Source organism: Mastigoproctus giganteus, chromosome 7 (genome assembly GCF_048544385.1).
Source record: "Mastigoproctus giganteus isolate SK-2022 chromosome 7, ASM4854438v1, whole genome shotgun sequence".
In the NCBI taxonomy this organism is placed as follows: Eukaryota; Metazoa; Arthropoda; class Arachnida; order Uropygi; family Thelyphonidae; genus Mastigoproctus; species Mastigoproctus giganteus.
Window position 1 is genome coordinate 69,499,591 of NC_143581.1, and position 14,328 is coordinate 69,513,918.

General features: G+C 38.5%; 1 protein-coding gene across 2 annotated transcripts in view; it reads left to right on the forward strand.

Annotated features, from left to right (window-relative positions):
* Positions 1-1,961: 1,961 nt before the first annotated feature.
* The window catches only part of LOC150082986 (protein kinase C, brain isozyme-like), a 567,705-nt gene continuing 555,338 nt past the window's right edge, over positions 1,962-14,328 (forward strand). For both annotated transcript variants that reach the window (XM_090377718.1, XM_090377717.1), the window contains exon 1: positions 1,962-2,139. In XM_090377718.1, the coding sequence (XP_090233844.1) occupies positions 1,964-2,139 (176 nt within the window). In that variant the 5' untranslated portion in view covers positions 1,962-1,963. The remainder of the gene's footprint in view (positions 2,140-14,328) is intronic.

Below are 14,328 nucleotides of genomic sequence, written 5' to 3' on the forward strand. Positions count from 1 at the left end.
CAGTCATACTTCCTCTCTCGAAGAAGTGTGTGTGGAACTGAATGTGCACCTCCGTACATGCATTGTACATTATGTCTGTTCATACCACCTCTTCCGTAACAATTCATTTCTCTAATAAACGTTTATGGGTTTGTTTCAGATCTTTTTTTCACTCCTAATGAGAATACGACGAGAATTGGATCATAGTCTGAAATTCAATATAACATTTTACGATTGAACTCGAAGCAAATTTATATATTTACAAGTTGAAATGGTCTCTTCCTTGCGATAAGATTAGAAGAATACGCAGCCTATGGGATACAGTGTTCTGAATAATATTCAGCCCTAAGAGGGCTGTAAAATCGGAGGAGTTGTTCCGCTGCTATTTTCCTATGTCATCTGGAAGTTAGGGCCCGATATCGGTTATCTGATGGTGTTGCGATTTTTGGTTTGCCTTATGTCTTCACAATCGGGAAAATTTATATTACGTGCTACAGCAACTAAGGCTACGAGGTGTGGCGTCAGTATACTGTATTGCCTCTCTAAATTGCGTATATTCTGCGGAAGTTTGCCTGAGTTTCCGAGACAGGAAAGAGAGAGAGGGAGGGGGGGGGGGCTGCTACCCTTGCCTGAGACCGCTTAATTCAGCCACATTGTGAAAAAGATCCATAAAAATTATATTCTCGTGTCATTGACCGCATTCAAACCCAAACTTTTCCACTCAGTGTAAGGACAGTGATGATATCCACTGTGTTACTCGTAAGGGCCTGATTTACAAAGGGGAAAGTGTGCAAACTAGACTATATCTTATATATATATTATAGATACTGGGTCTTCGCTTTGTTATTTATATTAAATTTAAAAAATAATAAAAAATAAAATAAAACTCATAAAACGCTGAAATTATCTGAAAAAAGCTGATATAATACGCCAAATTATTTAATCCATATAACCTGCAATGATTTTTCTAAAAATGTCACTGAGCTTACCTTTAATTCTTTCCGTGCGCTAACGTATTTCTGCATTATTTTATTCCTCTTTATTTCGGCTGTTGACAGCTCCTCGCTCCTAGGATTATCAAAGACCTGCAAACGTCACAGTTGTAACAAATTTAGTTAATTAGGTCTCATACACTTAATAAAAATATATTCGTCTTATTTATTTATTTACTGTTTTGCACTGAAAATGATAGAGGCAACAAAAGGAATCGTTAAAATAAAAAAATACTATGTACGTATGTATAATTTTATATGAAGTAACCTTCAGAGTTCGACAACCTCTTTAGACCACAAATAAAAAAAGCCATAAAATGCAATACCACTGAAGTACAAAGTAACTGTGTGCGGTTCCTTCCGGCTAAAAAACGTAGGTCGTCAAGTTTGGCTAGTGGCAAACGGTTGTAGCTTATCAGAAAAGCTGCCAATTCGTATCTCACTTATGCCTTTATCTCCTTTTCCAAGCACTAAAAGGTTTACCACAGACCGTACAGTCCCCCCCCCCCGCAAAGAAAAATTCAAATGGTAGATATCTCGTGCAAGCGTTATTTAGATAATAACAAATACTATAACTGGTATTCAATACTACCATTATGAAATTTTATTGTTGTTTTTCCAGTGTGTTTCGAAATATTTTGGTGAAAGAAGATTAAACGAAAACTCAACACTGCGTTTTTACACCGTTTAGAAACGGGGATTAATACATAGATATCAACGACCATTCCATTTATTTTTAAGACGAATGGTTACCTTGATATATTTAATAAAGACGAATGATGTTCTAACACTTCAAAAGATGTTTCCTTGTTCATCCATGCAATCAATTCCCCATATTTACCTGTCTCTTTCAGCTTCTGACGGGAGTAGCCTTTACAGACTTCCGTAGCTTCTCTCGCTGCGAGCCCGCCCGGATATTCTACAATCCACGCATGCGCTGTGTACTCTGTATAAAGCGTGATAACGCTAGTCCTTTGCGGTACAGCTGCAACATGGCAGACGACAGGGAAGATGTGGCTCTTGACCAGCCGTCTCTTATAACTCTTAAGTTTAGGGCTCGAAAAGGAGCCCTGAAAAAGAAGAATGTGTACCTTGTGAAGGATCATAAATTTATTCCACGGTTTTTTAAACAACCTACTTTCTGCAGTCATTGCAAGGATTTTATTTGGTAAGTACACGACATAATTCATTTTATTTTATTTTATTTGCGGTGATCGCTTTTGTGTGTATGTTCCTTAGAAACCTTGTCCAGTTCCGGGTAAGTGTTGAGTGTGTGTGCGCGGCAATTCGTTCGCCTATCGTATTATGGCTATTCGTTTCACTGCAGCGTTTATACATTGGACTACAGTAATTAACCTTATCCTAGACGTAAGGCAGAAAACTGTTGTTGGTGTCGACACCAACCCAGGCGTGTTTGTTATTCCTGTCAAGTCTGCTTTTCTGGGCAGGCTAAGCATAGTACTGCTTCAAACAGTGTGGTATTTGGGCTCTCCGAAAGAAATAAACGGGTGGGAGGGAGAAAGGAAGGAAGGAAAGTGCACGTGTTGGCGCGTGACGTCTGAAATATTTGTCGTGCTTGTGAACTTCGTGCAGGTTATTTATTAACAAGGATAAATTTTGGAAGCTGGCGTTCATTGTGTGTAACGTTTATTTATAATGGTGTGGTTGTCAAATCAGATCGACGTTGTGTGTGGGTTTACTTGCCATCATTCCAACTGAGCAACGCTTATTTGACAATGTTAGTGTTGCTAGTCGTATGCGTGATAAGGTATCGCGTAGGAGCAGCCTCAGGATTTTCTACAAGGGGGAGGCTAAAGCAGTGTTCCGGGTAACCATTAAGCTTTAATCATCATGTAGCAGTAAAATAAAATCTACACTATTCTGATCATGGGGGGGGGGGATTTGTATCACCTTTTGGTTCCCACATGGGACCGCTCCTGGCTTCGTGGGAATTCGAGATTGCCATTTGCACAGAAGGGACAGGGAACCATGCAGATTTTTCAAGTGAATCTGCAAAATGATACGTTGGCCATGCATTCATTATCGATGGTTCCAGTGTTCTGGTTTCTGAAAGTGTCGCCGAACAAAACTTATCAACTTCAGAGTTTGCAAACACTTCATGGATGTGAAACAGTCTGATAAAGTACATATCATCCGATAAACTGAGGTGTGAATTTCAGCTACTCAATGTTATGTGGTATGACATAATATGGAGGGGGGGGAATACCGAACGAGTGTTTCTCGGCAAGTTAAACCATACAGTACCGACGTGTGGATTGGAGATAACTGATAATTATTTATTTGTCAGTTTACATTTGAAGAACATATTTTATTACTACGGAAAATGGAGATAAATGAAGAAAACTTGAAGCATTGTTACCATCACAAGATGTGAGGTACAACGTTCTATATAAAAGATAAATGTTCTCAAAAGTGAAAGACAACCAGTGACGAAACTACCATTTGTCACTTACCAATGTACCACTATACCTATTTACATTTAGGATAAATAAAGATTTATTTAAATCGCCAGGTCCACCACTGTGGGTCAAGGGACCGGACAATTGGTTTGAACTGACTGTTCAAAATCACTTAAGTGCCTATTCGTGAATCTCGCGTGGAGTGTGGGAGGGGGGGGGGGAAGAATTTAAGTTTGCTAGGGAAGACAATTGAACTTATGGTTCCACTTTCAAGGGATGATTCTAAATGGACGTTGAGCTTTTTCGTAAAGTGTCGAAAGCGCAGTATTTGATAGCCACATGGTGAATATCACCAGAGCATTTGAAGGAACAATGCAGACAGAATGGCTTCAATATGAATTGAAATACTCTCACAAAGAAGTCTAGGAACGAACGTCCATATTTTTAAAGAATAGTGATCATTAGGAATTCTAAATGCAATAAGTGACCTTAGAACACCTGTATATCGATGAGTGACCTTCCTTCAATTTTCAAATCCCTGTGTTAAAATTTAATTAATGATGACAAAATGATTAACAAACATGTTTTGTTATTTATGTAAAAGATTGTTTCATCAGAACAGTGTATAAATTCCTCCCTCTTTATAAATACTTAAAAGATTAAAAATATTTCTTTTCCTGATAGTTGATTATTAAATCATATTACATATGCTTATACAGTCATGTTTTCTTTCCATGTTTATATCCATAAACGCGCACTGCCCGTGTAGCAGCTTTTCAGAAATCTGTTTTATTTCCAAACGTCAGTGGCTTATGAGATTAAAATTACGAAATATATATATATATATATACACACACACACTTGGTTATTACATGTTTATCACACCAGGGCCTATCCTGACGGTAAGGTGAGTGATGCATGGGAGAGTGCTTGTCAAATTCATTCTTTTAAACCGGTAGTTTCCAATTATAGGAAGGGAAAGATTTCAGTTAAGACCAAGTATGGTAATATATTTTACTCTCATGACTCAACCAAAAATCCCATCTTGCAAAACTAGAGTATACAGCTTAACAACACTACACTTAATCTTCGTTATAAAGATATCTAAATGGTTACTATAACTCTGTTTACAACATCCCTCACATCTTATCTTTGTAACTGTGAATAAGTGTAATGTTCACTATTAGTAGAAATATCCGAGTAAGCGGGAAATGAGGCTTGAGAAACTATTTTAAACTACTCTTCTGTGTGTGATCAATGAAGCAATATCAGGCCTTGCTCACATAGTAAAATTCTATAAGCCTATCATTCGTCGATTAATAAATTTGTTTAAATAATATAAATGCTGAAAATTTTATTTTAACCATCATTAAGTATTCTCCCTGCAACGGACTTTCAAAATAATCACTGCTACTACTCTTAAACACTTTTTTCCCTGTCGCCCACCATAGCGAAATGCCTGTTTATAGCAAATGGACAAATTTTGCGCTTGAGGACTTTTAAAAATAATATACTCCAGTTAGATATTTTTAACCTATGCCATCTGAGTTGTCTAATACGAAAGGTTAGAGGATTTACCCCTCCCCACTAACAGACAGCCAAAGCTGTCAGGGCATCACATAATTATATCGATTTATATCATTTCTTGAAAAGGAATGTTTAATATTCAGGACAGAGACAAGCGTTACGAATAGCTTCACGAAATCAGACTCTGCCATTTTCAAAATGCCATTTGTTTTTCGACTATGACATATTTAGAAAATGCTTCTTTCTATAATATAGAAAATATTATGTTGATTAGAGAAACATTATTAATAGGAACTTCTTTTGACATCATCCTAACGTTAGCATAACAATCTGAAAATCTCACGCATTTTTCCCACCGGAAAATTCTAAAACAGGATTTCAATCCATCCCACCTGCTTTTGTGAAGCTGACAATTTTTCTAAAGCTCTAATATACTCAACCGCAAGAGCTGCAGAATAGCCGCTATGATCTTTCATTTCACCAGTTTAGTGAAATAAGATTTATGGAAAAACACCAAATCCACTTCATAGATTGTACAAAGTCACTACACAGTTCGTGGAGCTTTGCAAGCATATTCATGGATCGTACTTCGTCTTCATCAACGCATCTTTTTAAAGAAAGTCATTTAGAAAGAAATCTTAAAGGTCAAATGGTACCGCGTTCTCCAAGCGGTGCGCGATACATGCAGTTTCCCGTCTTAAGGTAATGCCGCGAGTACCGATTTATTTTTCTGGACTATGCACCTAGGTTTGGGTTGTTATATTTCAGAGAAGATTTATATCGCAGCTGTAATGGCAAGACAGATTCAAGGACACATCTCAGTGTCATATAAAATAGTTATTTGTGTAGGAGTTCACTTCGAGGTCCCGGTCTTGTTGTAATTCCCCAGCTCCAAGTAAAAGTGACAACTAGTCTCTATGGACATATCAGTGATTGAGCTGTGCTTTGTTTTGTAAGGTAGACCCTGTTCTCAAAATTGGATGAAACATCCGGAGCAGTGTAAAAATAAGTAAACACCAAATCCACTTAAATTTCGAACAGCAACTTTAACTGATCTCAAGAGAAATCGAAGACATCAAGCAATATATGAACTTCATGCTGTGCCAACGTGAAGATCAAATTCTGGCAATCATTTATTAGAGAAATCTGATCTCTTTCCTGAACGTGGCTAGAATTGGAAATTCTAGAAATTAGAAATGGGGTGCTCAAAAAAAAAGTACATGAACGAGAATGGAGATAACGCTCTTAGGATTGCGGTGCCGTGGAACCACCAGCATCTCAGGTTAGCCCTGCACACATATTTCAATAAAATTCTTACATTTCAATACTATAATAATATATAATCCATTATAAATTATCATAATATATTAGAATAAATTTACAATATATTATAAATTTCATGGCCTAATTTTTTGCCTACTACGGCTTTGTTTTGTAAGCCTGTTATACACTAAGCCTGTTTTCATAATTCATTCTCTTCCAAACTATAGCTCTGGCGACAAAGGTGGCATCACTGACTTATCCGAATGGCGCCACATGACTAACCATTTAATTAAAACACCCAAATAAGGCACCACTTGGATAAAAAAAAAACTGTTGGTACTAGTAACTCCTAAGCAGAGTGACTTGAGGCCCCAAACACTCAGATAAGAACGAACCCTGTACCCAAACCCTGAAATAAAGACACCTGCCATACAGTAGCGTTTCCTCACCAGGAAGGCAGAGGTTTGGAGGTGCGAAAGCCTTCCCAAATACCAATTCTTCCCCCCTCATATTCACCTACTCCTTTTGAAAATGTTTAAATGGACAGTATGTAGCGTTAAACAATAAGATTTTTTCAAAACTGAATTTGACCAAATATTTCATTTACGAATTTAACGATCAGATCAAGGGAGATGACCGTGCAAAATGGTTAAAAGCCCTTTCTCTAGAGTAATAATGGTTTTTGTAACGAACCCCTTTCAAGAAAATTTTATTATACGCACAAAGGTTACATGTTCATGTTAGGAACACTGAATTTTGTAAAGTGCCACCAAGGTAGTAACACCCATATGCACTTTTGGCGCCTGAATACTTTAAATTTTGTACAACTCATTTTTAGTTTCTGACAAAGCCAACAGAACATTAATCAATCAACAAATTGTTAATTAACACAACACAATTTCGTAACATGAAATTCATCAATGTCACTTAGCCTCTTACTAATGAATGGAGCGTTGCACCATTCAGTAGCTCGACTTACTGTCCCTTCCACTTGGAGGCTGGCAACTACTATCTAAAAATTTCTTGCAAATTCTCTTCCTGGTGAGTCAGTTTCCCCCTTTCAAGTTCAGTTCTCAAGTCAACATAGCAATCATACTGGAGCATGATATGCACCATCTCCATAGTTCTGCAGGAACATAAACCAGACTGAACGTAGTTGAACTGACTAAGCTTGAGCATCAGGCCACGTTCAGTCAGCAGAAAGAAAGCCCTCAAACCAAACTGCAGCCAAGGTCTCGACTTTAAATTAACGGTAGTGAGAGTAAGCAGGAAGGCATACGTCTGCCGACCTTTCTCAGAGGTATCCCGCCTCCTCTGCCACTCCTGTGTTACCTCATCATTGATCCTGTTAACTTCTACCGTCAAGCAGCCGATCTGGAACCCCCACCCAGCACGACCGGATACTCAACATTTCTACAGAAACACCTCTCCTACACCAATACTTCAAGCCAGAACGAACCGCCAAAAAGTCCGCGGCAACTCACTAGATAGAACTTGCACTCCATCTGTCGAGACAGTTCTGCAAACTCAAGTCAAACTCAGAAGAGAACCTCTGTGCAGCCAATAGGTACTTTTTTTTGCAAGACTAATTTGTGATCTCTGATACCAAGCTCCGGTAGCGTATGTCACAATGGGTACAAATACGCACTCGTAGAGCAATCTAAAGGATCTTCCTTTAAGCCCTCATTGGACTCTCACAACCTTCCGAAGCTTGGCATATAGTCTTGATTTTTTTTTTTTCTTTATATACTTTGCATGTTCTAAAAAGGTAGGTCTCTCTTCCAAGCACATACCCCAAGTATTTCAGGTTTGACCCATTTCAGAGAGACGTCTCCATAGCGTACAACAGGTGGCCTCGTCATGCTTAACCTTCCTTTTAGCATCATTGTTACATAATTCTCAAACGAGACTTGTAATTTGTGAACCGAAGTCCACCTCAACGATTGCTCAAATTTTGCCAGCTTTTTCTTCTAGATCTTTCCTAGAATGACAATATAATAAGTCATCTGCATAAGCTATGACATTAGTCACCCATATCAAACTCCAGGAACTCCTCAAGATCTATGGACCACATAAGGTTCGAGTATAGAGCCTGAGGGCAGCCATGCTCAACAACATGGACCACCTCTTCCAAACTGCATCTAGCACAAAGGTTACAGAGGAATACCGCGGTCTGAATGACAGGTGTTGCAATCATGAACAAACATACATCAGAAGGGCAACACTTTGTGCATGTGCCACCGCCTACGTACGATTTGGATATTCCCCCTCCCCACATCAAATCCCTAAGTAGAGTTTTTACGTAAGTTTGGGACTGCTTGTATAACAATCTAACGCTAAGCATCTACATTCATGCGGAGCTGTATAATTCACGCTTAGTCTGAAATGGAGAAAATCAGCGCATTGTTTTAATGTATTTTATTCGTTGGTGAAAGAAATGTTTATTATTAAAACTAATAATTCAGGAGAAATGGAGGGGGGTGAACTTATCTCTTGGATCTATCCAAATATTGGTTTTAGGGTAAAGAAACTTGCCAAGTTCATTCAGAAATTGAAGACTGTTGAAGAGTAAAGAATTCATATCAAATTTGATAATTAGATGAAACGAATGTCTTTTACTGTGTGTGTGTGTGTGCGAGAGAGAGAGAGAGAGCGAGAGCAGCCTATGACAGGCAACTGGCGCATATGTAGCTTAATTGTTCGTCGGCTCTGTCAGCAAATTTCGGAGACTGATGTGATTCGCTAGTCAATTAATCAGTTTGAACATTTATTGAACTCCACTCCAAGATCGTCGTGAGGGCATGGTTCAACTTAATATTGTGTAAGGAGTTGAGGTTTTTTTTTTTAAAGAGCCCCAGCCCACCAAACCCGGAACAGTTTCGGTAAAAACGAATGTGACTGCTGATCTTACATGTGACACTGCGTCAGGCTTATTGGATATTTTGACTCTTCCGAGACACAGGCTGAAAATTTTCTTGCATGCAAAACGACAATGGGATAAGAAACTGAATTGCTTTTATGAGGTATTGGATATTTTTATTTCAAACTAAAACCAGTCTCATTTTTCAACGGGCTTCTCCAACACCCATAATCAGTTAATATTCAGAGTATATTTCAACTCTTTAAATATTTTTATAAATTTGGGAACTAAAATATTAATAAGAACTAATCCCAGAAAGTGAATTTTCCATTTAGTAAATTTTTCTCATCAATCAACAACCAATTAGGAATTGTTGCACCGGGCAATGGGTTGGCTAATATTTTTTCTTAAGAGATAATTGATAGTATAACTTAAGTACAGCACGTTCCCTCCAGTCCCTAGTAAATTAGCATTAGTAGAGGCATATGATGCAAGAAAGCAAGCTTATGCAGCATCAGCCAAAAAAAAACAAAAAAAAAAAAAAAACCGCTCCCATTTCACCCCACCGTTCGTTCCAAATACCTGTCCAGTTCAGCCTTAAACTGCTATGGCACTCTCAGATCAATGAAGTTCATCAGTTTAAACGGGATTCCAAAATTTCACTTCAGTGTCCGTATGTTATGGCGAGTAGTAGCATTTCTTGCCGGAGAAAGAATAAGATGTATCTATCTGATCCATCCACCTTATCTACTCCGAGGATAGGACCTGCCTCGGTGACCACACTGTTCCGTGTATATAACGGTTAAGCACATTGTTACTGACTGCCCGTACTACCAACAAGACAGAACTTTGACTCGTCATTCCTAGTTAATCTTCGAGAACCGATGACACTACAGAATAATCTCAATGGCCATGAGGCAAATATTATTCAATTTTTCCACTTCCTAATACGAATTGGAAATTTTCATCAGTTCCGATTCTGCTGAGATAATGTTATTAAGAGAATCTAATCATTTTTCTATAATAAATGAGTAGGTGCATTATAGCTAAGCAATTTATACGCCATTACACCCCCATAACACAATTTGAAGCAAGATTAAAACCAGTAAACTTGATCTTAACTGAGACCTGGCAATGGGTCAGAAGTGGCACAAAATATAAATTATCTATGGAACGCTGACAAGTGAATGCAGGCCAAAGCAACTTAAAAATATTCTTTCGTGGCTTCAGATCCCCCACTGCGATGGGGCAGCAGAGTTACGCCTCGGAGTCGCGGAAATCCCAGCAGTTTTTAAGAAATTTAGCAATTAATTTTTTGTTGATTAATTCTAAAATTCGTGGTAGTATTTACACTGATCCAATTCGTTCCATTCCAAATTAAGTATCGCTTTTAGGCCAAGGAGGCAATTTCAGTTTCATCTAACTGCTTTCTAAACACTTTATTCAGTAAAAAGTTCTAAATCTTTATTACAGTGTTGCCGTTTTGTTCCTTATGGTTTCCTAAATCAATGGCATTTTTAGCATTTACTCTTTACTTATACATTATATTCAACGAATATATTTAAAGAGGTGTGAATAATTTCATAGATTCTTTCGGGATCCACAAACATAAAGATTGTATGTATATTTAAGGTATACTGCTTTATTTAAATATAATAAAGTATAGTCAATAAAAAACTGTTTAAGCTCGCTTCTTCCTGAATAACTCTGTGTTCCCCCTTTAAGAGCACTCCACAGTTTGAGAAATATTAGTTATGCACCAAAAGTATGTCATTTTAAACAATTATACTGCATTACGTCTTGCGTTAAAGCAAACTGTGCCCTTGTCATTGGTACTCTACACTTAAAACATTAACAAGGGAGCATATTCTTAATGTATTTTCCTTTTGTACTTGTTGTCTTAATGTTCCATTGTAGTGTGTGACATGGGTGTTCTTGCAGTAAAAACATTGTAAGTTTCCGTGTGTCACTGGGGAGCTATGGCATGAGCTGTCACTAACACTCGATAAAGCTGAGAGAGCATAGTGATAAATGCACCCGAGGATGGAGAGGAAAAGAGCAAGATGGAAAGCTAAACATTTGTTTGTGACAATCGGTCTGTCCTATATTCTACAAGGAAAGCAATATACAGTATTTAACAATTATAAAAGCGACAAGTTTAAAAGAAAATCATGCTTCGAGTTTACACGTGAAGGAGCAGTTCATGTCGCTCAAAGGGCCAGATCATGGACTTCGAATTCACGTATCACAGTCCTTGATATGGAACCGCTGGTCATAATGAAAACCACCAGTCGGTGCTCTCCACGACGTCGTGTGAGATTACTCTTTGTAGTTCAAATAGTCATTGGCTAGTTATGGCATGGACACTGAGTGAAAAAGTGGTCTGCATATAGCAGTCAAGAACATTAAGAACTCCAGTCTGTAGAACCCACTTCGGCTAGCTGTGACTTTGTACGTACAACACAAGATCCATCAGTCTAAAAATTCAGTTCCATTTCTCACATTGAGAGTGAATATGCATTGTGACTGCACATGCGAGATGATTCGATCTGCCATAGGCACTACCGTGCTGTTTACTTTCATAATTTCACCCCCCCCCCAGTTAATCCTAGATTCATTCATTCAGTATGTGAACGGTTGATGCATTCATTCTGTTCCGCGATATTGCAAGCATACTTGCAATATCGCGGAACAGAATCTGCACACACCTTATCGACCTTTTTTATTACATTGTGCATATCTGAATTTCCATGATCGGGAATGCTATCAACATACGCATATTTACTGTCTGCAGTTTTACCTTTGTAAAGTGTATTCGTGTCTAACGGCACCAGGGGTTTCCCCCATCTCCGCGCTGCTTTCATTGTGGGTGTAATAGTTCGCTGCAAAAGGCCAAAGATTTAAGTGTATGGATTTTGCAAGTGTAGTGCTATGTATCGTTGTTCTTCTGGACATTTAGCCGCTGGACTCCTGCTGGGGCCCAACGTTGGCCACACTTGGCCCCGTGGAGAGAGACCAGGTACCCAGTAGTTTAAAGTTTTGCCACCTAGTTTCCTGAGATTTCAGGGCTAGGGCCTATATTAAAAAAAAGAGTAAACGCTATGAAATAAAGGGCCAAAGGTTTAAATTTAGACTTTTTTTTAAATTTTGATAGATAGATTGATAGATATTTTGATAGATCAAATTTTTTTTAAAATTTGATAGATTTGATAGATAAATTTTGATTTGATAGACTAATTTGATAGATATTAAATTTTGATAGATTTTAGATTTTGATAGATTGGGTCTTACGCTGGCGAGTTAGGTAAAATAGGGGGAGCAGACTGACGACTGGGGGAAAGTATGGGGACGATAGAGAAGGCGACCCCAGAAGATTAGTGAGACAGGCCCATGCCTCACCAGGCGAAAAGGGGAAAAAATTACTAACCCCTCTGTCAGGGGTTAGTTTTTTTTTTTTTTAAGTGAATAGGGTAAGAGCACTCTATTCAGATTGGCAGCAGAGCTGCGATCCGATCTGTCCGGTGGTCCCAGTCCGATCCTAGCAGGTATCAGACCAGTTATGAGGTCAATCGTGGGATAAATCCCATCTGTGCAGTGTTTAGAGTCTGTCTGTGGTTTGTCAGGTCCGGGGTATCAATCTTGACCCAAGGTTCCTTCGCTACCTTGGGCCAGGTCCTGCGAGTCCCTTGTTATGCTAGTTCAGTCCCAAAGGAAAGGAAAGTCTTGTAGCTGGGTGAGAGCCAGTTTGGTTGAGTCCAAGTATGGTTAGTTTTGATGCGGTGTCCGAACTGATCCCTGTAGATAGCAATAAGTGACTTCCCTTAATATGAACAGTTCCTGGGCGAATTTTGTCAACTCCTTATACTCCTCTTGCGAGTCCAACAGGTTTGATTCCATGTCGCGAGGGAAGTAGGTTAGTTTAGTCGTCAGGAGGCAGCGGAGATCCTCAGTTTTCGCAGTTATACATTATGTGAGACCATGTCTCCACTTCCCTACAGACACAGAGGGATCGTTCACTAATTTAAAGCAGTTTAGTTTGGAATTAAGGGCCCATGACTCGTTAAAAGATACGTTGTGTACAGTCCAGTGTGAAACCATGATGGTACTTTTGTGTATAATCTTCCGACATTACGCAGAAATTTCCTCGTTATCTCCCCTTTTGTGGATTCTGACCACCTGTCCTGCCAGCCCGTCTGCAGTGGTTGGCGAGTTTTGTTTACTTTGTTTTCAAGTTTCATTTAGGATCAATGGAGTAGCACCAGGAAGGTGCAGGGAAGCCCTTTTGCGAGATGCTGGATCATAGCACAACGCACCACTTCAAGGTCAATTGGGAGTGCTCCCGCCAGAACCTGCAGTGGTTTTGTACCTGTGTAATGAGTAAATAACAAATTATACAAGACTTTTTACACGCTGCAACCTTGTTAATTTAATATCCAAATAATTCCTTACTTAATCTAGCTGAATAACTAATAGGGAATGTTGTGAGTGATTTGCTCAATCAACATATGTAATTATTTACTTATTAAAGCTGATTTTTTTTGCTTACAAAAAAGTACTCTAATCTTCCTTACTTAGAATTCAGTTAGGCTGAGTACTAAATAAACAAATACGAATTCTGTAGTGAACTACAATTTTTGAATTATAAATTCTGGAACAAATACTGCATATTTAAAGCACGTCGTACCCAGGGTTCAGAGATGGGCATTCAAACAAACAGTGGTAGGAAAGTGCATGGAACTTGTTATCCACAATACTGTCAACATGACTTCCTTTTGATTTGATTAATGTTCTTGTTCATACTCCGGCACGACCATTGGGTCAGAGGAGTTTACAATTAATATTTTTTAATATAATCGTTAAATATTTAGCAGTCGTGCGGTCTTGAACCAGGCTCCACTCAAACGCATGTGCACTCTCGAGCTTGACTAGTCGGATATCGGGCCTAACTAAATCTACTGCAATTTTACAGTTAACCCTTTATAACATAGTTAAGGGACAAATAAATATTCTGTTTACACTTTGGAACGACCACAACCTAGGAGTTTAGAAGACTAAATACAACAGCATTGCTGTGTTTGTAGTCACGTGCTCCTGAACCAGTAACTCGAGGGCACGCACTTCTGCACCCTCACGTTTCACCACTCGGGTACGGCGACCTCTGAGTTAGTAGCATGCAATTTCTTTGATAATTGTTTTATTTTTACTGTTTTTAATTATGCTTCATGTACTTTTTATTTATTAATTTCAATTCAACATGCCTCGCTGTGAATTTTTCCATACTTTTATT